The sequence below is a fragment of the Erythranthe guttata genome, chromosome 9 (genome assembly GCF_056151865.1).
Source record: "Erythranthe guttata isolate IM_541 chromosome 9, IM_541, whole genome shotgun sequence".
Lineage (NCBI taxonomy): Eukaryota > Viridiplantae > Streptophyta > Magnoliopsida > Lamiales > Phrymaceae > Erythranthe > Erythranthe guttata.
Genome location: NC_142541.1, coordinates 5,554,390 through 5,578,169, shown reverse-complemented (window position 1 = coordinate 5,578,169; position 23,780 = coordinate 5,554,390). Strand labels below are relative to the sequence as shown.

General features: G+C 35.7%; 2 protein-coding genes across 3 annotated transcripts; both read right to left on the bottom strand.

The window, feature by feature from the left end:
• Window positions 1-1,343: 1,343 nt before the first annotated feature.
• LOC105949248 (uncharacterized) lies at window positions 1,344-9,207 on the bottom strand. Its single transcript, XM_088822648.1, has 17 exons — window positions 8,576-9,207; window positions 7,482-7,583; window positions 7,321-7,387; window positions 7,065-7,225; window positions 6,564-6,821; window positions 6,022-6,105; window positions 5,874-5,921; window positions 5,731-5,795; window positions 4,886-4,934; window positions 4,317-4,554; window positions 3,593-3,699; window positions 3,168-3,248; window positions 3,007-3,081; window positions 2,354-2,408; window positions 2,201-2,261; window positions 1,961-2,111; window positions 1,344-1,884 (listed from the first exon to the last, which is right to left on the bottom strand). The coding sequence occupies exons 1-17, from the start codon at window positions 9,026-9,028 to the stop codon at window positions 1,684-1,686; spliced, it is 2,256 nt and encodes a 751-aa protein (XP_088678774.1). The 5' UTR covers window positions 9,029-9,207; the 3' UTR covers window positions 1,344-1,683.
• Window positions 9,208-13,810: 4,603 nt separating this feature from the next.
• LOC105949244 (uncharacterized) lies at window positions 13,811-20,741 on the bottom strand. Of its 2 annotated transcripts, XM_088822646.1 has the most exons (18): window positions 20,612-20,741; window positions 19,931-20,377; window positions 18,956-19,057; window positions 18,801-18,867; window positions 18,449-18,609; window positions 18,040-18,294; window positions 17,582-17,665; window positions 17,442-17,489; window positions 17,301-17,365; window positions 16,776-16,824; window positions 16,333-16,609; window positions 15,752-15,873; window positions 15,449-15,529; window positions 15,281-15,355; window positions 14,820-14,874; window positions 14,682-14,742; window positions 14,448-14,598; window positions 13,811-14,346 (listed from the first exon to the last, which is right to left on the bottom strand). In XM_088822646.1, exons 2-18 carry the CDS (start codon window positions 20,354-20,356, stop codon window positions 14,149-14,151), a joined length of 2,277 nt encoding a protein of 758 aa, XP_088678772.1. In that variant the 5' UTR covers window positions 20,357-20,377; window positions 20,612-20,741; the 3' UTR covers window positions 13,811-14,148. The 2 variants fall into 2 exon arrangements, with proteins under 2 accessions (XP_088678772.1, XP_088678773.1); XM_088822647.1 differs by lacking the exon at window positions 20,612-20,741 and having other exon boundaries at window positions 19,931-20,469.
• Window positions 20,742-23,780: the final 3,039 nt, after the last annotated feature.

Below are 23,780 nucleotides of genomic sequence, written 5' to 3'. Positions count from 1 at the left end.
CTAGAGCTTGATAGCATGTTCTTGCCGTAAATTGACCCGTTTTTGACAAATGTCAAAAATGGGTTTGTCTTTTGCAAGTAGGCTTTCGACGGGAACAACCATGATTCTTTCCTTGTTTACCGGCCAAAAGATCTCATCAATAAGATGAGATTTCCAAGATCGAGTGGCTATGTCGATTAAGTAGCCTACTTTGTCGGGAAAAGCTGTGTGAATGGGAAATACTTGGGAATGCCGGCGGCATCAATGGGAAAATGAAGAAAGGATATTTTCAGATTCCTCAGAGATGGTACATGGGCTAGAATCAAAGGATGGGGAGAAAAACAGTTGTCTCTAGAAAAGAGGTTTTAATTAAAGCGGTACTTCAAGCAATTCCTTCCAACATTATGAGTTTTTTTTCTCCCACAAGGACTTATTCGAGAGGTTGAGTCGGCAATTCAACGGTTTTGGTGGAAAATGGTACGGATCGGCCAATGCTTTGGGTGGCCCGGAAAAAAAATGTGTTTTTTGCCAAAGAGTTAGGGGGTACGGGTTTTTATGATCTCAAATGTTTTAACTTAGCTCTTTTAGCCAAACAAGGGTCGAGAATATTAACACAACCGGAGCTTCTTCTGTCTAGAATTATCAAAGCTCGTACTTCCCTCATTGAGATCTTTGGTCTGCCGTTCCGGGATCACGACCGCGAAACGGCAACTTGGCGAAGCATCGCATGGCCACACCTTGATTTGGGGGGCCTATGGCTAATGGATGATTGTAATTTTAGAATTCTTACCACACGCTCTTTTTCTTCGGCATTTCTGCATACGGTTTCAGATCTTATTTATTAATCAAGTAATTCATGGAATTTGAGTGTGATTAATTCGACTTTTTTGGCCTATCGATGTGTATAGAACCCTAGCGGTTCCTGTTGGCGGTTTTTTGGCGACGGACAAAATTATTTGGCCCATACAAATACGGGCAGATTTCCGGTGAAATCATGCTATCACAAAATCATATCGAAGCGGATTGAGAATGTTACATGGCGAGGAAGGGATGAAATTGAAGGAACTTGTGGGCTGGTGCTCTTCTTTCCAGACTTCGTTCCAACAAGCACAGTTGTTGGCCATCTCACCTAAAGCGAATCAACACCTTACCAATGTTCCGTCAGCGGGTACAATGAAGGTAAATTTTGATGCTGCAATTTCCTCTAGATAGGGATTTTTATTAGCCTAATATATGCATTGGTTTTTTCCTCAAAAAAACAAAAAATATTTTTCAGTTGGGCAAAATATTTAAAATGACAACAGATTATAGATAATCAAAAGTCGAAATTAAAGGGAATAGCTGTACCATGAGTGCTTTTGTCATTTTGAAGCCAAATACGCAAATTTATCTTATATGAATAATGCAATGAATAAACCGGTCGCAACCATATAGAGAAATGTACACAAGCTGCTAATCGGATAGTTCAACTAAACAATACTAGATCGTTTGAGTAGGCGATGCACCGCATTCTGGCCTGTGCTAATTCAGACGAAATGAAGATATGGAAATGTGAAACAGCTGGTTGCTTCCTCGCCTTTATGTAAAGCTGCAATTTGAATATATATTTTCTTATATGTAACCTAATATCCCAAGACGAATCGAGAATTGCGTAATATTTCTCAAAACTTTACAGCAAAAGAAAAAAAACATGTTTTCTCTTCATCATCTTAGTGGTTGAATCAATTTTGAGGCCTTTATGACTCTTTTGCCCCACTTGCGTGTGACCACCTCTAATGATCTTTCAAGTTCATCACAAGCTTTAGAAAGATCCTCCTCCGTGATCGGAGATTCGTTCTTCAGGGCAAATATTACTTCATTGACATCATCGTCAAGCTTGAGGTAGAGGAGGCTTTTACCAAATACCTGCCACCCAAAAAAAAAAGGCTTATACATGAAATGATTTTCGAATCATCTTCCTTTTAATTTGTGGCCTTCTCACCTTCCTTAAAGTCGAATATACTGCAGTTGTCGCAGCTGGGGACCTCGAGGCCAACCTAATGATGAATAAACCTTCCTCGGAAAGGGAGTTTTTTGCGTTCTGAAGAAAAGATTCCTCAACAAAATCTGCTGCAGGGCAGATCAAAGCAGAACTGGCACAAGAAAAGTAACAAGATGAAACAAATGAAAACTCGACAGATCAGATTAATAAAGATGATATTAAAAGCCACTGCATAATTGCCTTAAGTTTGGCGCGTCCTTATCAACTATGAGTATGTCTAGTTTGGAAGAGGATTCTCCTTCTGCATGAACCACAGTACAGTGCAAACCTTCAGTAACTCGTAGTTGAGCATATCATTCTTTGTTCGTTCAATCGACTTAAACTTTTTGCTACCTGCCCCAGAATCTGCTTTATCCCTCACAAACTGTATTCCATCAGTTATACGTACCTGAAGAGGAAAGATAAGAAATAAAGGCAACAGGGAAAGAATATTAGCTTCTTTTAAGATTTCAGAACCATGACACGTGTATTTTTACAGCGTAAAAAAGTTAACCAATTGTTTCTTCAACATTGAACTCGTATGATGAGAATGCACCCCCCTCACCCCACAACCAACAAACAAAATGACAACTATAATAGCAACTAAATAAATAAACAAATGCAGTGATAAAAATTATAATTACATAATAGTATTAGAATGTAACAAGGCATAGACAAAATATTACATCCTAGTCCTAAAAAAAAAGAGATTAATGCAATTGAGCATAAATACTCTTTGTGATCAAACTGTATAGATTGTTGAAACATTTCCTCCCCATTTCCTCATGCCCCATATTTAAATTTGATCACATTTTGCAGAAGAAATCCAGTGAAGATACTAAACAAAACACATTCTCACATTTTACACCTACAAATATTTATCTTAATCTAAAAACCTTTCTCAAGAAAACGTAATGGAGAAATCTCGTTACGATGAAAACCGTATAGGCCTTCGATTTGCATCTAGTTAGTAAAAACAAAAACCCAGGAGTTAATACAGTATTTACCCGTAATTTCTCATCTTCTTTAAAACCAAAATGTTCTTTAGCAACATCCAAAACCACCTGATCTAGCTCGACAACCTGTGAAGAAATCAAGAACTTGCATGAGGACATATAGTAGCAGAATAAAAATGGTACAAATTAAGTGGTTCAGAATTTCATTATACCTCAATGTTTAGATTAGGCATCCAATTTTTCATAAACATAGGAAGCAATCCCGCTCCAATACCGATAACCACTGTTTCGAACTGGGAAAGGGTAAAAAGGCACCTTCAGTATGAGAGCTTATAATAATTATATAATAACTAGTGATAATATGATTTTAACTTTAGAACTCAAAATTTAGACATCAACTGCAAGCCTTTGATATCCTTGCTCTCTTGCATAAAACTCATATAATCAAAAAGAGTTCCACTTTAGCAAGAAGATATTGATATGCAATTACGAATTCTATATAACACCATTACTGTTATTGTTAATATTGGTCATAGTACTGTTTTAGTTTTATTCCTGTGCTTTTTTGTTTGGCGGGGATGGGGGGGAAGCAGAAATCAAGATTCATTATGCTTTCAGGAGAAAGTAGATGGCTCACCATGCACTCAGTGGAGCTAGATCCTTTCAGATGTAGAGAAATTAACATCAATCCAGAAATAATCACATTGTGGTACGGACGTACCAAATAGTTGTGATCAACTTTCCCTTCATAACAAAGACAAGAAGGACGATAAACAGAGCTGAATACCATTGTGACTCTTACTTATACTGCAAACGTTAAAATAAGACAGTGAGGACTGCACTAGAAGTTGCGGCTATTCGTCTATTTGCATCTCAAGGAAACTTCTCTGCGAATAATCCATAGTTCTTATCATTCTCACTACAGAAACCTGACAAATGCACCAACAGACAATTCTTTGCCTAGTATCTAAAAGAGAAAACACATACCAAATTACTTGAGCTGGAGCATTATCAAAATAAACTCCCTTTGAAACATGAACCTGATGTGGATGAATCCTATTAAACATTTGGGGTTTAGAGATTCTGACGAACTTTAAACAGATTGAACTTCACTAACAATCTGCACTGCTACTTAGTTTCATATTGTTAGTACGAAAAGAAGCTTCACTAGAACCGGTTTTACTAAAACGCCTAGATATATGTCCAATCTCAGCCACTAAAATGCCTCCAATTTAAGATACAACCAACCAGGAACTTTAAAAAATTGCTTTCTAAGTGAACAACACATGCCTAATTTTCGACTAAGATTTTCATTATTTAAAGAGGAATGAGTGAGAGAAGAGCACAAAGCGGGCCCTCACCGTAAGACCTAGATGGGCGACAATAAGATCTCTGCTTTCCTTTCTTCACTTTTTTCCCCTCTATTTGACCTGCTAAAAGAGCTTCTGATTGCACCATATTCGCGGATCTTTCAAAAGTAAGGCGGCGGAATATCAGATCTCTATAGTCAGATACCAAATCAAGATCTTCATCATATTGATCAAGGTCAAGATAGATCGCTTCATCTACAACAATTGTACCCGCCAAGGCAGATGTAACCTGGATTAACCAAACCAAAGAAACATCGAAAATGAACAAAAGAGATGTGAACTTAGAGCCGCATAGACGATATCATAGAACAAGAAGGGATCAGTCAAGGTCTCAAGTCAAATGTATTATTATCTTCCTTCCCAGGTCAAATGCCTGGATTATAATTTCTATCAAATAAGAATAGTACCGGTGTTTACCATTATGAGCATATTAAATTTGTAATTAGGGTACTCAAAAGAACCAGACTACAGAAGTTAGGTATTCTAAACATGAAGGGACAAGAACAACGATTAGAGATCTTGTAAAATAAGAATATTACAAGACATAGTAACTATGCAACCTGATGTACAACTTCTCGCTGATAAGTTCCGTCATTTATGTGCATAAACCTGCAAAAAGATCCATTTATCATACCCTCTACATGTGAAAAAAAGATAAAGTTCTGAAACCAAGAAGCCAATCAACCAGCCCTATCTGCTTTAAAATTTGTTGAATCTTAAGCACCTAACATAATTCCACTCAATGTACAGAAATGCCATCTATTAAATGCTTCTCCATCTTCCACTCTCCTTTGTTTCAAATGCTTATTTGTTTGTTCCCCCAACAAAATGGCAAAAATTGCATGTATCATACAGTTCTTTGATCCTCTTACAGAAAATGTAATCACATGGTTTTCTCAAAGATGCTATCATAATAGCAATCCCAAAACACATGCTATGGTCTTCAAATTTGTATGAACTTGCTCGGTGTATTGATTGTCAAAATATGACGAAAGTTAAACTGAGAACTGGTTCACATAGACAGTATTCTAGGTACCATACCCGAACCAAATTATTATACCATTTTAGTAGGAGAACTTGCACATTTAAGACTGTAACTACATCTAAAAAAGATGACAGATACAAAATAAAAATGGTTCTAACTGATGCAAACTTGTAAGCTACAAAAAGAAAAAAAACACGTCAAATGTCGATATATCACTTTTCAAGTGTTAAACACTCACATGATACCAATATCACAACACATGTTATTGACTAAAACTAAAATCACATGCAAGGCATCAAGGCCTCTATCCAGAACAAACTATGGTTTTCAAATATTTATAAACTTGCCAAGGCGAATTGATGGTGAAATCTAATATTGGATATCATATTAGTGGATATATAGCTGCTGATGAGCACTTACGGAAATGTATCGCTATCATCACATTCTCTTGGAGCCAATTGCCTGACTAAAGGAGTGAGATATTTCTGAAATAAGGATAATAAGTCATCAAATGTAATGCAAGCCAGAAACTTATAGCTATTGAAAATACAGTTGGATATTACCTGGATAAGCTCCTTAGGAACACAAGAATTGCTAGAATCTAGTAAAATCTAAAACAATGCAAAATTTTGATAATTAAAAGGTGAGATACAAAAAGACAAGATACAGGAAGAAATTAAATTAAGTTTATCCGTCCAGGAAACATCTTACGATCAGTAATCTAGACGCCTTCGAGTTTGCGATAAGGTTCTTTTGTCCTTCTTCTGATGAGAAGATCCAGTCATCAACTCGTATCTGATATTAAAAATTTAGTCACACCACAACTGGCATTCAAATTAGTTTAAATAACGCAAACTTTTTAAAAAGAGTTTAAGGGACACCTTCAAACTACTAATAGGGAACAAGAAAACTAAAGTTTCAAGGTATATCAAATACTTTGAAATTGGACAATCGAAATCACTGAAAAAACAAGGAAATGATAAACGTAATAAATAAATGAAAAACAGTGCAGAAAACGGTGCATGCTAGTTGTAGCTGCTATAGTTGGCATAAGTACAATGGTAAAAAAAAAACATAACCAATATTATCCTTTTGAAAACAGCTGAATGATAAATTAAATGACTGGATGAGATTCTACCCAAAAAAAGTAGTTTATAACAAACAAAGAAGTTCAAAGATGTCTAATTTCAAACATTACTGAACCGAGTGGCACCACAGAATATAAGTAAAATAAAGAGCCATTTGGAACTTACATGTGGAACGGGTAATACAGCAATGTGATATAAGAAAGGGTCTGAATTTTGCTGAGCATCAATAAGTACACCCTTATAAAACTGGGATCCTTCCGGTTCACCTAAAATAAGATTTATCCTACGACCTTCTTCAAGCTCTTTAAGGTTTCCTTTCGCCCCAAGCTTCAGATCTTTAAGTGAATACAATACATCACAGCCACTGCAGTACTCTGACCGAAACTTTCTTTCTCTTTCAAGTGCATTGTAGAGTTCACAAACCTAAAATACGTTGAAAAGATTAAATCTCTTTTCACAGATATAACAGTAAACAATATGTTGAACTGAACTAGCAAAAAGCATCAAAAGCATTCAGCCTAAAGCATCTGATTAGCATGTATACTGAATGTATGGAGAAGAAACTGTGAGTATAAAATACTGTTTCGTCAAAAACTATTTCAACTTATTTCATTCCTTGAAAGGGAAATGGAGCGTAAAAGAACAGAAAGCTGAAAGTGCTTTTACCTGATTACCATGAGATTCAACAGAGTATTCATCCATGACTGATATCTCATGAACAGAAGCACAAATATCTTTCTCAATGACCACCATAAAGGTCTGCAGTTCCTCAGAAATGGTATGAAGACTCATTTTCCATCCAAATCGGAACATGGAGAAAAGTATATCTGAGAAAAAGGCATATGATGGAAAAGGATAATCACAGCTCAGAACTGCACAGAACATATCTTTAATTACAACATTTGAATACGAGGAACAATACCTGACACACGGGATTCTGCTATGGTGAGACAAATATATTTTCCGCCAGCTTTTAAAAGCCTTTTTACCTGGTCATGCAAAAAAAAAAGAACAAGATAAGTCAAGCTTTTGGACGACTCAAAAAAACAAGATGCAAGTCGGTTTCACGTTCGAATAATACACCTCAGACAAATACCGTCTCCCTAATCCAGAGCCAAGCTCAGGCACCATTAACGCATCCAATCCTCCGTTGTCGATGATGGCATCGATGGTCTTATCTTCGAACTGAACGGAAACAAAAAAAAAAAAGAAATGATAATTTGGCATTGATGAAACAATATCATGAATACCCAGCTAGATGCAAGTATTCAAGTACTTCAAAATAACGTGAATGAAAATATATGCCAATCAGAAGCATAACGACTTATATTGCAAATTTGACGAAATAAATATTAAAAGACAGTATGCAAATTTAGCAAAAAATAGCTAACATAACTGACTGTAATTTAATTGAATAAAGTCCTACATTTTCTGTATGTACAACTATCCATCAGTAGCGTTGGTGATTGGTAATCAACCATAGAAACCACAGAAACTGGGGGATTTATTTTAACCAAGGAACCATAACTAAATCATCTATCAAAATAATAGATTTTATTCATTAAAATATGCGAAAACATCGGTAAAAGATAGGAGAATTAGAGAACAACCTGTTGAAAGCTAAAGATACAAACAGGATTCTTCAAATACCAGAAACTTGGATGTGCAGTCAGTTATGTAAGCACTAATTCCACGTTAACAATTTTATACAAATTTTCGTTTTGTGCTCGTGCAGAGAAAATGCCAATTCGGCCCAATCAAAGGGGGAAAAGACATTCAAGGAGTTTGCTTACTTTCCTCCAAAGTTCTCAGTGTTTGCATATATGATAACAAAATAAGAAGATCGAAAAAAATCTATCATTACTAGCTTTTAAGTTGCCCTATTTACTGGATTCCAATCCAGTACAACTGTAATTCAAATTATATTTTTCTGCACCAACATTTCCACAAACTCAGCAAGTCAACGTTCTAGTCAACCTATTCGTCTAACTCAACCCCCGTATACAAACCATCTCAAGGTAACACATATAAGTTAAAACTATTATAGCATTTTGAAACTAGGTCTCAAACATCCCAAAAAACAACAATAGGAAAACAATGAGAATACATAACATATCATCAATTAATGAAGTGATTTTTTGCATTGTTTTAGATGAAGAAGAAAAACCAGAAATTACCTGAATTCTGGTAATATCCATAACACGCCACTTCATCATCGGCCGTTCGCTCAGGTTCCTCCTCAACATGTGAGCAATCGCCACCTTTGAGAAATCCAGGTTCGTTATATTCGTAAACCCAGCATCATACAAATGCTCAGACAGCTCAGATTTCCCACATTTCGGCACCAAAATCGCCATCCCCGCCGCCTGTACGGCCGGAGGCGCCTCTCCGGCGGTTTCCGGCGGTAACAACGACGACGATGAGAGCTGCTCCGTGAGTAAGCTCTCGAGTTGGGGCCACTCGGCATACGACTCGGAGGAATCATCGCTGCCAATTTCGTTGAGAAATTCGTCCCAATTCTCTCCGCTCGTGCAGTCTCCGACGGACTTGGACGAATCTGGTTGATTTTCCGCGGCGGTGCTGCTGTTTTCCTGCGATTGTTTCTGCCGTTGCTTCTTCTTTCTCCCCATTTATCAATGGCGATTCGTTGCTGCGTGTTTTCGGTGTGAAATGCGGTTACTGTGTTTTCAGAGGGGTTTTAGTTTTGCGATTTGAAATGAAAGAGAGCGAATGAAAAAAAAGTTTCACGCGGCAATTTGGAATAATTGGAGAAAGATGACCACCGCAACTGTTTACTGTTCGTAATTTTAGTATAATTTCAACTTCAGTAAACTAATAATATTTTTTTTTATTTTTTTATTTTAATCACCATAGAAATTAATAATAGTGAGTTGTTTTCAAAAACCAATTTAACAAATTCAAATTCCAATATAATATAAAGAACTGAAATGTTATTCATAGTGCTCTTTTTACTGATTTACGACGATGCGACTTTATTTTATTTGTAATACAGTATAAATCACAACTCTTTCAAATAATTTCCGAAACATGCGCATTTCGTGCTATTGAGCAAGAAATGAATTGAAGAATTCCGTGTAAAGAAGCACATAATAGTAAGGTTTTAAAGTTTAGAGTACGAAGCACGGAATTTTGTATTTAAATTGGCAAAAATCACCATCACACAAGTGTAATTACAATGAGTCTAATTTTTTTTTTCAATTTTTTAAGATAAAATTCAATTCAGCATTTATTAATAAAATGTAATAAATTATCACAATTATACCCCTAACTGTATATTTTAGGATTGAAAAAAAAATATGTAATATATTTTCCGTTTATGTCTTAACATCACCTTCTCAAATAATCCCATGATCCTGTCCCTTGATTATAGAGAACCATTTCAACGTAATGAGTATTTTTACACTAATAATTTGTGATCTGATTGCATGAGCAGGAAAGGCGGCTAAAGAAAATACAGAGGGGTTTTCGTGGCTTTACGCGATATGTGTAAGTTCATACTAGTCGTGGTTTGATCACTGTTCTAAATAATATTAATATGGGTGCACATGTTTTTTTTCCTTCATTGTTATGTTGTTGTTAGCAACCAGTAGATTGATTTTTCAAATTATAGAGTGGTTTTCCCATCATGCCGGTTTTCGAAGTTACATGTCTGTTTTAAGTATTATTTTCGTACATGTCAGATTTATACTGTAATTTCCCATCAACACATCCGCGGTAATCTGTTTTTTTCCCTTGTTAATAACATGAATTTTTTTTATTTTTTCAATCCCTTACTCTGTTATTATTTGTGCAGTTACATGAATTTCAATGTGACCCTTGTGTTGAGATTTTGAGGGATTGTTGCAATAAAGCGATGGTCTGATCGCATGGGTTTTTATTCGCTGATAAAGTATGATTGGTCAAAGTGGGACGCGATCAATGGACGTAACTTCACGTTGTCTTATAAGTTCGACGTGTATGACGACTGCATCCTTGCGAACGACGATGATTTGACCTCAATGTTGTTCATCATGCGTGAGATTGGTGTTGGTCGTGTCGAGGTAACCGTAAAGAAACAGGAAATTGTGGATGCCATTCCAGTTGATCGTATCCAAACGCAACATGTGCAGCCGATCGTAACATTGGTCGAATACGATAAGGCTGCCTTCGTTAGCGAACATCAAAACATTGTAAACGTATCACTAGGTAACGGCAAGAGATTGTTGAATGCGGAATGGGCTAACTTAATCAATTAAACATGAACGCCAAGAATTTGCTGGTGGTGCTAATGAGTTTAGGAAGTCGCTTGTGATGTTTTCGGTGGAGATTGGGTCTGATTACGTGTATTTGAAGAATGAGACATCCAGGGTTGCGGTTGAATGTCAATTTAAGGATGAAAAGCAATGCCCGTAGAGGATACATACGTCTGTAGACAAGTCTAATAATTACTTATACATTCGTAAGTACAACAACAACCATAGATGTGGCATGTTTTTCGGCACTACTAGTAAGAAGCACGTTAGTTCAGATGTAATCATGGAACTCATCGATGGTTATATCCGAACGATGCCGTCCATTACTCGTCGTCAAATTCAAGCACAGATAAGAGAAAATTACGGGCTTGACATAACATAATATGTGTCGTGGAGATCAACCGATGGCGGGATGGACAAGATTTGTGGCGATCATGGGCTTTCGTATTCGTACCTCACCGCGTATTTTCGAGAAGCGGAGCGTGCAAATCTAGGAAGTGTTTTCCATCTTGAAGTTGATGAGGTCAAAATTATCTTTCGCCGATGTTTTTTTTCATTTGCTTCTTGCTTGGTGGGCTTCAAACTGTGCCGTCCAGTTGTTATGATTGATGGTACGTTTTTTAAGGGCAAGTATGAAAGAATTCTACTAAGTATTGTGGGAAAGGATGGTGACGAAGGTAATTTTCATTGATTTTGTCATCGTTCTTTATTAAAAAGATTATCATAAAAATACTACCATTTCATGTAATTCACTTGCAGGTATATTCCCAATCGCATTCGCAATTGTTAGTGAAGAGACTAACGACACCTGGGATTGGTTTTAAAAATATTTTAATGTTGCAATAGGGACGGACGGAACGCTAGCCTTCGTTTCCAACAGAAACCACGCCATTCTTCAAGGTGTCAAGAACGTGTTCCCGGATTGTGTGCATGGATATTGTTATAAACATTTAACATTGAATCTCAAAGATAAATTTAGGGGTGCTACTAAGAATTATCGGAACACAATTCTCAAATAGTTTGAATATTGCGCATATGCTGCGAGCAACGGGAGGACCCAAAGGTTGTAAATTTCTATTAGATGCCCCTAAATATAAGTGGTCCAACGCATATTTCGTAGGACAACGGTATGACCAGATGACGTCAAATGGTTGTGAATCGTGGAATTCACAAATTAGGATGGGAAGATTACTTCAGATAATGAATTTAATTGATGGCATTCGTATATTGGTGATGGCGCAGATGTCACATAGACTAGGTGAGGGGTATGATTGGCCAACTTTATTGTGCGACACCTTTGATAAAAAGATGAGGTTGTTGGTTGATAAAGGCAGATCTTGGCAGGTGAAGACGTCGTCCGATTATGTGTGGGAGGGAGCTTTTTTCTAACCCGAATGTTGTTGTTGATGTTCGCTCGGGAACATGCTCTTGCAGAATGTGGCAAAATAAATGGTATACCGTGTGTGCATGCTGCAGTTATAATCTTTCACTATATGGGTGGCGCGTACCAACACGTCAATCACTGTTTTTATAAATCGACATTCATCCAATGCTATTCCCCGACCATATTTCCGTTTGTGAAGCCGGCGACAGATGATGTAGCTGCATTCATAGGCCCACCTGAACATCGAACTCATCGCGGGAGGCCGAAGAGGAAAAGGATTCCAAGTAGGGGCGAATTGGTCCCCTGTACTATTAGGTGTGGCAGATGTAGGGGGGTGGGACACCATAACAAGAACTCTTGCAAACTAGTTGCATAATGATCGATGTGTCGCCTTTTATATTTTTTATTTATATTTTTCCTCTCAATGTATTACTAATTAAGTTGTCGTAGTAGACCCGTTTTGTGGATTAATAATGAAATTTCGAACTTTCCCACCATTCACCACAATGTCCTTATTTTTTCAGGGAAAATTGATTTTTTTTTTTTAAATCTGAGTGACTGTGAGGACCACGTATGACTCCTAATATCCACTCAACTTCTTCATCACCCATCCCTAATTTTGTGCCCTTCAACTCAAACGAACACCAACATTTCCTTGAGTTTGTTTGCCTTTTTTTCTTTTTCTTTGTCATCTTGACCGAGTACTTATTTGCCACGATACTCACCCACACACTCGCATGCAAGTAACATACGATCTTCTACATCTATTGTTCCCTGGGTTTGAAGACTTCGCTATTATTACCATTCCTAGTCACCTACCAATCTCGTGCACCCATATGACTAAATTGTCGTTGCAACTCGTCATAGTTGGTAAATTCATTTCCATATTCCAAAGCTAGTTACATACTCACATTAACTCCACTAACGCGCTAGGTACAATTATATGAAAGAAACATGGGGAATTTATTTAAAAATTTGTAACACATACAATTCGACACACTAATGTCGATTTTTGTAAGAAAAATACATTATTAATTTTTCCACAATTTTTCGACACTGGATAATCAATTTTTGTGAGAAAAAATCGACATTTTACTCGTCGAAATTTTGACCACGGTTTTTTTTGTAAAAATGAGAAAAGCGATCTCATGGCTAAAAAAAAGTACAATATTTTATACCTCATTGTGTTCTTCGTCCCTGAAATCCCCCATATTGATGTACTGTGACTCCATAATATCCTCTTTTGCAAGTTTTAGTGCGATTTGAGGATTTTGGGTTTTGAGATTTTTTGAAGTTGGATATAGTTTTTTTTAAAGAATATGTGTGTAATGTGGTTATCAAGGAGAGAGAGGGGTTTTGTTGGTGTGGTCTTGCACAAAGGAATTTGGTATTTTTGGTGCTTTTGGGTTTTCTTTAATTATAGTAAGGGTATAATATCTTTTAATTAAAATAATTAAATTTGGCTTTCCCTTGAGCAATTTGTGGGATTCCGAATAGCCGCCGCCTTGATTATATTATACAAACACGAAAGGGGTAAAATAGGGAATGCAAGTGGTTTTTTTAAATAATTAAAATTAAATCATAATATTACATATAATTCGGTAAAATGAGATGATTTGAGTGTGAATATATCATCTCTTATTTTTACTTATTTTATTTTAGTACAAAGAAGATGGTAAAATTTATTTTTAATATAAAAAACCAAGATAAATTTTGAATCTCGTATAAAATTGCAGTATGTCGTAAAATATCCATAAGAGTTATGTAAACTCAAATTTCTCATAAGATTCAATTTTCAATTAAAAAATTAGAGACAACTCCAAACAAGTTGATGAATTGAATCTTCAATTGTAACACTTTGACAACAAATGCATAAAAATGCAAATCTATTGTGAACCTGAAACAATCATATAAAAGCTGCTCATATATATACAAGGCTAACAACAATATGTACTACTTTCACAAATCTAACGATCGAAAGCATATATGCCAACCGTTAGATCACTTAAACTGGTCAGTAAATTTGTCAATTCAAGATTCTCAGAGCTGTATTTGCATTATTTAAACCCGAAAACGTGACGAAATTTTTCAGCAATAAAACTTGGCTTCTTGATCATCTTAGTGGCTCGATCAATTTCGAGTCCCTTATGATTTCACGAAACCTGTGCTGATTTTTATACTGTAAAGATATTGCAAGTGAATCACAAGCTTCCGAAAGCTGATCCTTGTCAACTGGAGCGTCACTCTTGAGGGCATAAATCACTTCATTGAAATCTATTTCGCTCCAGTAGTGGTAGAGGTTTCTAAATACCTGCAAAATTTATGTATAAAAAAGAATGCCATGCTGAGAGAGAGAGAGAGAGAGAGAGAGAGAGAGAGAGAGAGAGAGAGAGAGAGAGAGAGAGAGAGTACCTTTTTCAATCTTGAATGTATTGCACCCCGAACACCCGGGAACCTTGAGACCAAATTAAAGATGAATATACCATTCTCAGAAAGCGACTCTTTTACAGTCAAGAAAAAGGTCTCCTCAACAAAATCTGCGTCTGGACAGACTAAACCGGAACTGCATAATAAGAGTTTCAAGTGAAACGAATGAAGACTTTGTAACAACAGTATAAACATGATGAAAATTGAAATGATTATTACCTCGTGTCTGATGAGTCCACGTCAATTATAAGTACGTCAATTTTTAACGAGTCTTTTCCTTCTGCATGAAATCCATAAAGTGCATGCATTAATACTTCTTCTTGAGCATGTGATCTTGGTTATATTGTTGTACTTTACCTGCCTTAAAAGTTGCTTTGTTGGAGACAAACTTCATTGCATCGGCAATATGTACCTGAATAGATGGAACTTAAAATATGACTGTAAGCATCTTTAGATATCAAATTTAAATGGTGAACTGGTGTTTGAACATCGTAGAATTAATCAGTTGTTATCTTCTTGTTCAATATGAAACGAGTATTTGACAAAATACTAATATATTGACTATTATTCCGTTTTCCCTAGCCTGAAAACTATGGCACAGCAAACTTATTCTGTTAAGAGTTATTTCTTTTTATTGTTTACTATTAAACTCGAGGTCCTACGCGCATGGCATAAAGCGATAACTAAGCACAACAACAAATGAAAAGTGGAGACCGAACGAAAGTTTTTAACAACATTAAGCCAAATGAAACACACTTTTTTTTTCCCAAACTCTAAACTCTATTTAGTTAGTGAAATGGCAGAAGGCAGAATATTACCTTCAAGTGTTCGTCTTCTCTAAAACCAAAATAATCTCTAGCAATATTCAGAACCACGGGATCAATCTCAACGACCTGCAAAATTTAAAAATAAAATAAGGACAAGACAGTTAGCTATATCTAAAACTTCATTATCCTATTGATATTGGAAGAACCCAACCGATTCACCTCAATATGTAGAGAAGGTAGGCAGTTCCTCATAAACATAGGAAGTAATCCTGCTCCAAGACCAATGACCACTATTTTGACCTGTAAAAGAGGGGGATTTTTTATTCGAAGCATCATTTCGAAAACTGAAGCCGTGACCTAAATGCAATATCAATTTTTAGAGGTAAAATAGGTCATATGAAAAATAGAACCATGTTGCAATATTATCCTCTTGCACAATTGAAATAATTCAATTTTTTTCTTTTTTTCTTTTTTTTAAAAAAAAAAAAAAAAGGGACTTTAAAGAGTAAGTAGATGGCTCACCAATCCACCAGTTTGGCAATGTAGTTGTGAATAAAGAGAAAACAACACTAGTCCAGCAATAGAGTGAGTGTGGAAGAAACTTGCCAAAACTTTGTGATCGACTTTAGTTTCACCACTTGATGCTGCCCCATACAAGATCAAGAAGACCGTACAATATAGTTAATTAAGGTGAACAATTGTTCCTACTTTTATCTCTCAGCCGTAAATAACACTAGTACCACAAGGTTTCTCACTTCAACCTATAATTTCGAATTCAACATGGCCTAACCCTCATATTCTTGAAGGTCTATAGAACCTATTGCCCCCATTAATCGAAAATAACTAAATTTTGCACAGAATTTATATAGCCTGTAACTGACAGTAAGAAACACTTGAACCAAATTTGTCTACAAGAATTCCATAGAGTGGGGATGATGAACATAAGGTCTATCAGGCACTGATCCTATTAGTAAAATTCAAAAACACAATTGAACAATTTTCCGTTTCCAATTGCATGTAAAATTATATCTGAAAATATTGGAATCCAAGCCAAGATATCTGATTTCATTGAAATTTAACAAACAATGAAATAGATGTCAGACCTTCACGATGAGAATCAGATGAGCGAGAGTCAAACTTTCTCGATTTTGCTTTGGAGGTTTTCCGCGTATTCTTTGTGTCAACTTCACTTGAAATCTCATTTGGTCCTTGTGTGGATAAAAGAGCTACAGAATGCACCAAACTATCAGTTCTTTTAAAAGAAAGGCGGCGTAAATTGAACTCCTTAGGTAAGCATTGAAGATTAAAAGCAACTTCCTCCGCTCCGGGGGTGTAAATCACGTCGTCTACAACTATTGGACCAGTCATGGCAGATGTAACCTGTAAATGAACCAAAATAAAGAAAGATCTTAAAAGCAAACACATAGCAACAGTTTATGTCTGAACTAAACATATTAGTCTGCACAACGACCAATGAGCACATCAAATTTTAAAGCTATATTACAGACATCTCGTAAAATGAAGTAAGAAACAGTAGTTCACGAACCTGGTGCACAATTTTCGTCTCCTTCATTCCATCACCTGCAGGCGTAATTCTACAAAAATCCCATTTGATAAACTCTGTTAAGCCAAGACGCAAATATATGTAGAGTCATTCGAATATCTTAAACATCATAACTAAGATGCAGCCAAATACAAGTCCGATATCTCAACTGCAATGAAGGCACTCCTTTACCTATTTCTTACTCAGAACTATTTCACCTATAGGTTACCTATCTTGGTAAATTGACAACTCTTTTACCCGAGACAAAGATGTTATACCGTTCAAGTAACAAAACTTGTCAATAATATTTTAACCATAAATTGCACATAAGGATGTGGCCGATTGGCCAACTGAGGAAATCTAGTATCTAAACAAAATATATGCCAACGGCGACGTGGTAATAAAAAATTCATATATAGTCTGAAAATTCTGGTGTGAATTGAAGAGCTAAAAGCATCATCTGAGCGGAGTTTCTCAGCCAAAAATATATCCTACTGAGGAATAAGTAGATGCTGATAAGATACTTACGAAACACTAACTTGATCACCATATCCTCCTGGGGACAGTTCACTGATAAAACCATAGATATCTTCCTGAAAAAGAAAAAACCCAAATTTAAGGAACCATCAATTTACAGCTCACAAATAGAAAAATAAAGTTGAATATTACCATGGCATCATGCAAGCAAACGTGAGCATGGCTTGAATCCAGTATAACCTAGTAAAATCAATCAGTATGTATAGTGCCTTGAGTGAAAAATGATATTGGAAGAAAGTAGATTAAATTTGTCAGTGGCTTGAAAGAATTACAATCAACATTCGAGCAGCCTTTGCGTTGTTAGCAGTCGTCCGTAGCTGCCATTCCGATGAGAGGACTCGCTCAGAAGCTCGCGTCTGAAATCCAAAATTAATCACGTAACGGTTAGACAGAAAGGCGAAAACAAATCCAATAACATAATACGCTAATAGTAAGCGGAAACCTATGTTGATTGATCATTTTACACCAATTTTTAACCTTTAAGATATGTAATAATTGAATATTTCGTAGTAACTCTAACTTCGAGGGGGAATACTTTTCTAGCAAAGGTTTTGCAAGCGGAACTTTTTTCATAATAGAATGTTGATATTTGATGAACTACTTGTAACGTAAAACCTCTTAAGCATGTTAAGTATATCTATCTTCAAACTTTCCTCAACTGGACAGTAACAGAATCTCAAACTTTAAATAAAATGACAAGTGAAGAATTACCGAAAAGGAAGGAACTAACTTTCTCAAAAAAATATATACATAAGCCATCGGTGAAAGTTCCAGATTCTTGATTAGTGTCAATAAGTACAGCGGTATAGAAGAAACGGGATTCTCCAGGTTCACCAAAAACAATCCTTACAATACGGTCAGTTTCAAGCACTTTAATATCTCCTCTCACACCTAGCTTCAGGTCTTCAAGTGAGTGCCATACATCAATGCCATTGGAGTATTCTGTACGAACCAAATTTTCTCTTTCAACTGCTCTAACAAGTGCCTATAACATGTTCAAGAAGTAAGTCCAGTCCAGATTTTTTAGACCAAAACAATATTCAAATTGCATTCCAGAATTGATAATAATCCAAAAAATATTGTCCGTATGATATTGAAGTAGTTTCCTTCGTTTAAAGAAAATGTGAAAGTGTTCTCACCTGGCATTGTACAGAAGAATATTCATCCATGGATGATAATATATTGGAGACACTAGTTGAAGTATCTTTCTCAGCAACCACCATAATGGTCGGCAGTTTGGTCTGAGCGATGCCGTAAAGATTGATTTTCCACCCAAACCGAAACTTTGAAAAAAGTAGACCTGAAAAATTCGTATGGTTGAAAAGAACATCAAATCCAAACACTGCGTAAAAATGTAAAAGTAGAACAGAAAACGAGATAGCAAGTAAAGATCAACTCCTCTCCTTACATTCGCCAAAAGAATAAAAACAGTAGGCGTGGAAATACTGCGTAATGATATTCACCAATTCAATCTAATCAAAGGAACGATACCTAATACAACAGATTCTGGCAAGGTGAAAAAAATATATTTGCCTCCAGCTTTTAACAGTCTTTTAACCTGTTATAACAAGACAAATCGTTGTACCATAAAAAGTAACAAGATCAAAAAACATTGTAACGTTATCAAATAAGAGTATATCATAAACCTCAGATAGGTATAGTGTTCCTAATCTGGGGGAAGACTCAGGTTCCACCAGAACATCCAATCCTCCCTTGTCAACGATGGCATCAAAGGTCCCACTTGGAAACTGGATCCAATACGAATTCATTACATATAGGAAGAAAAATCAAGGCAGAAAATTATACGTGTGCAGCTATGCCACATCTGCAAGATGACTACAAGTTTAGCCAATAGAACAAAACACCAAACACTACATTTTTCAACTCACTGACCGCACTCGTGCAACTAAGTGCATGTGAATCAGTTAGGTCCTGTCTACATTTTAATAGTGCCAATATCCATCGCATTTACATTGTTCGTAACTCAATCACAGAGGCAACCCTTGCTTGCACTTGTATAGGCACTTACTTTTTCCTTGGTTAGATTGCTATTCATGCATTTGTCTCGGTGTACACAACGGACCATAACTAACTAAACTTCAAATAAATATGTTTTTTACTAATTAAGATTCTGCTTTCCGACTAACCGTGTGCCAGGCCAAAAATCCCCTGACTTACCTGTTACCCCTTAACCACTGCCAACCTAGTCTCCCATTTATACATGTCTAATGCCATCAGAGAATGAGATGGAACGCGACATATATAGATTTAGAAGACAGAAACTGCAGAATAGTACAAGCTAATTACATAAATCAATTCATTAGACATAGGCACTACGGAAACACATTACTACAAAAAAAAGGTCCCGACTTATTCCGCACTACAAAACCAGCTGATACAACTGCATAAATATCATAAACTCCCCAAATATCACGACCACAATCTCGATTCTGCTAATTAAAACAAATACTTCAAAGATCCCCACCTTATCTAGACATGTTAGCTGGGAACTATGGAAATTCCTAATCAACCGAAATCCATTTCCGAAGTGAATTCTTATAATCAAACAAAACCAGATTCAATATGCAAAAAAATAAAAAAAAAAAATAAAAAAAAAATACCGTCATATTGGTTATGTCCATAACGCGCCACTTCATGAGCGGCCGTTCTCTGATGTTCCTCTTTAACATGGCCGAAATAAGCACCTTCGAGAAATCGACGTTCGTGATATCCGTAAATCCATCATCGTAGAGATGCTCCGACAGCTTCGAATTCCCACACGCCGGCACCAAAATACGCACATTCTCCGGCGGAGGGGGCACTTTCCACGACGGGAATAAGAGATGCGCTGTGAGTGACGTCCGTATTCGCGGCCAATCGGAGTACCACTCGCAGAAATCATCGCCGCTTCTACTGGCGAAGAAAAAGTCCCAACTCTCTCGAACGGTGAACTTTCCGAAGGTAAAAGGCATCTCCTTCGCTACGCGGACGATGTTTTCCTCCGGCGAGGGCTTTTGGTGCCGTACGTCGCCGTCGTCTTCCTCCATTTCTTCGACCACCGCTTTGATCTGTACGTGTTTCGTGGTGTGAAATGCGGTTATTGTTTTTTTTTTTCTGAACGAACAGTCGCAATAAATGTGAACTGATTTCCCGCCCAAACGATGCTTATATATATATATATATATATATATATATATATATATATATATATATATATATATATATATATATATATTCCAATTTCAATTACGAAAAAGAAATAAAAATAAAAAAGGAAATCGGAATGAATTTGAAGTACTTACCTGAGTTTTGTGTTGGATGGAGCCATTTACGCTTTCCCCTCCCTGGCTTGAGAGGTGTTTTCTCTCTCTAACTTGTTCTTCAATAGAAGAAAGGAGAGATGGGCAGTCAACACACAGTCAACAGTTCATCAGGAAATTGTATATTTTTCAGCAAGCACTTCTTATTTCTTTTATTATTTTTATTTTATTTTATTTGAGCGCTATTTCCTAAATAAATAAGAAAATGGGTAATTTACACCTACACTCCTGGTGTATGCTAAAATAAATTTAAGTTTCATGTGGTACCGGTAATTACAATGACCCCCTGATACATTGTTAGAATCCCTAATGAAAAAATGCATTGAATGAGTTATTCCATTAAGGTTCTATCGAACTATTAGTTTCACGAAGTGGTAGAGACAACATAGAACTAGGGGGTAACATGGCTCCCTCGACATTTTTAAAGTCTAATTATTTTACATATTATTTATAAATTTTCGTCTATGATAGCATTAACGGTACCGTGGAAAATAATATAGTGCATATTGGTCCCTATGATATGAAATCTTGGATTCGGTAATTGTTTCAGGGGTGTGACTGTAATTAACAATACCACATGGACATTAAATTTATTTTAACATACCTTAGATATGTAGGTGCAACTTACCCTAAGAAAAAAAAAACGCTTTTAATTTCTCACTTTTTGTTATTGTTTTCTTTTCTATGAGATTTTTTTTTCAAAATGTCTACTTCTCACTAAACAGGACCATTGGTTCGGCAACCGGAATCGAACCGGAGTCAACGATTTTGTAACTGCAATGGAACTGGAAAAATTGGTTCGGTTTCGTTTCCCTATTTTTGTAACCGCTAACCACCAGTTAGAACTGGTCTAACTGATTTTTTTAAATAAAAATAAAAAATAAATAATAATTTTCAAACAGCCAGATTTTCCAAAATTAAAAAAAATAATTAAAATCCACATGGCAACTCAAATGGTCAAATTTTCAAAATAAAATAATCAAACAAAAGAAGAAAAAAAAAAGCAATGCGACGGCTGAAACTATCAAATTTTCTATGAAAAAAGATTATGGTTTTACAATTAAAACAATCCTTTTCAATTTAAATTAAAGGGGTTATATGAGATAACTCCTCATACAATTTCTATAGAGGAATAAATCCATTTTTAATTCACTATTAGGGATAATCCCTCACTTAGCATAATATTCAATTTACCCCTATTACATTCATGGATTAATATGAAAATTAATTTAAAAAAGTCTGAAAATATGCAAAGTTGCAAACGCTCAGATTCTTTTTTTTTTTCTTCTTCTTTTTTTTATTTTTTTTATTTCTACTTAAAAAAAATAGTTATTGATTTATTTATTATTTTTAGTTTGTTCGATTTTTTTATTTGTTTAATATTTTTAATTTTTCGTTTTTTTAAATATTATTTTTTTAAGTATTAATTTTTTTTAAATATTTTTTTGTAAATATTATTTTTTTAATATTTTTTTCCTGTTTATTCTTTTAATTAATATTTTTTATTGATTTTTTTTTCACTTTATTAAATTGAAATCCACTACACACTTATCGAATTTCACTATAAATATTTCGAAATTTAGTGAATTTTTTTTTTCCAGCAGGTTTACCAAAAAATAAAACCCGCTACACATCAAATATTATGAACATTCACTATCTAAAAAAAATTAACGTAAAATCCACTGAAAGACTATCGTAATCCACTGTAAATTAACACAATCCACTATTCACTGCCCGAATTTGAAATCCACTATTCACTGTATGAATTTGAAATCCACTATTCACTGCTTGAAATCCACTATTCACTGCAACCCCTATTTCTCTAACTTAATCCTCTATTTAATGTCGCTTGAGAATTCGAAAACCACTATTTACTATAAGCGCATCGACATCCCCTCCTCTATTGCGCGCGCCTGCATCATGTATATATTGTCTGAAATCCAGTACAAGTTCATAAAAAACCACTACAAAAATATATAAATCAACTACAAAAGATCCCCTTTACAAAGAAAAAATCCACTAACAACCTGCCTAAATGCACTACGAAAATCCACTTTAATAAAAAATGTCATCACAAACAATAGTAGAGTCACCCGAGCATCACCCAACCTCGTCCCACTTGTTGCCATCACTCCACTAGTGCATGAACTTGAACCAAAGAAAAATAAGACAACAACGTGTAAATTTATTCATTCAAAACAAAATCAGTTTACAAAGCAAGAATTTTAAATCTACTACAATCTCATCCAAACCCATTACCAAAAATATCAAAATCCACCAAAAAATTAACATAATCCACTACGAAATTAACCTAATCCACTACAAAACAATTACAAAAATATTAACGTAATCCACTGCACTTATCTTTTACCAAAAGATCCAAAACCATCATTCAAGTTCTCTATGCGCACATCTTTCTTTACCCCTGTCACACCATAATCTAATTCACACACAAATTCTAATTAGCATCCATAACCGCACCAAAAAATAATTTTTAAAAAAAAAAAGTCATCTTGTCTTAACAAGAGAGGGGCCAAATATGTATCTAATCGGTTGCTGCTACTAATCATCACCTTGTAGTAAAAAATATGAATTGCTTTTATACAAAAACTCTTGATTTTATCCTCAAACTTCTTAAATTCTATATGGATTCTAAAATTGTTGCGTATACAATTAAATTTTAACCTTAAAAGTTGACGATGCGCTCCCAATAAAAGGCACTATATTGAGATAGAGGATTTCAGGGGCTGGAAATTGCCAATCTGGATTGCTTTTATACAAAAACTCTTGATTTCATCCTCAAACTTCTTAAATTCTATATGGATTCTAAAACTGTTGCGTACACAGTTAAATTTTAATCTTAAAAGTTGACGATGCGCTCTTAGCAAAAAGCACCGTATTGAGATAGAGGATTTCAGGGGCTGAAAATTGCGCCAACTTCCGCCGTCGTGATGGAAAAAACATTGCATAGAAAAAAGAGACGGAAGAGAGAATTGAAGAGAGAATATGGGTAGTTATTGAGAGAGAGAAGGAGATCCATAGAGATAATTTGCAGTGGTGGTGTTGGAGGGAAAAGAGGGGGACGGCCGGTGGGAGACCTCGCAGAGGAGGAGGAGGGTGGAGATGGTGGGGCGCCGAGGTGCGGGCGTGG

Excerpts from the sequence above, each read along its gene's own strand:
- LOC105949244 (XM_088822646.1), bottom strand. The coding sequence starts at position 20,356 with ATGGAGGAAGACGACGGCGACGTACGGCACCAAAAGCCCTCGCCGGAG. Across the intron at positions 16,825-17,300 it reads GGTGATCAAGTTAGTGTTTC|AATTACGCCTGCAGGTGATG; the intron begins GTAAGTATCTTA and ends GGATTTTTGTAG. Across the intron at positions 15,530-15,751 it reads ATTGCCAAACTGGTGGATTG|GTCAAAATAGTGGTCATTGG; the intron begins GTGAGCCATCTA and ends CCTCTTTTACAG.
- LOC105949248 (XM_088822648.1), bottom strand. The coding sequence starts at position 9,028 with ATGGGGAGAAAGAAGAAGCAACGGCAGAAACAATCGCAGGAAAACAGC. Across the intron at positions 6,106-6,563 it reads CTGTATTACCCGTTCCACAT|ATACGAGTTGATGACTGGAT; the intron begins GTAAGTTCCAAA and ends TTTTAATATCAG. Across the intron at positions 2,262-2,353 it reads TAAAGCAGATTCTGGGGCAG|AAGGAGAATCCTCTTCCAAA; the intron begins GTAGCAAAAAGT and ends TGGTTCATGCAG.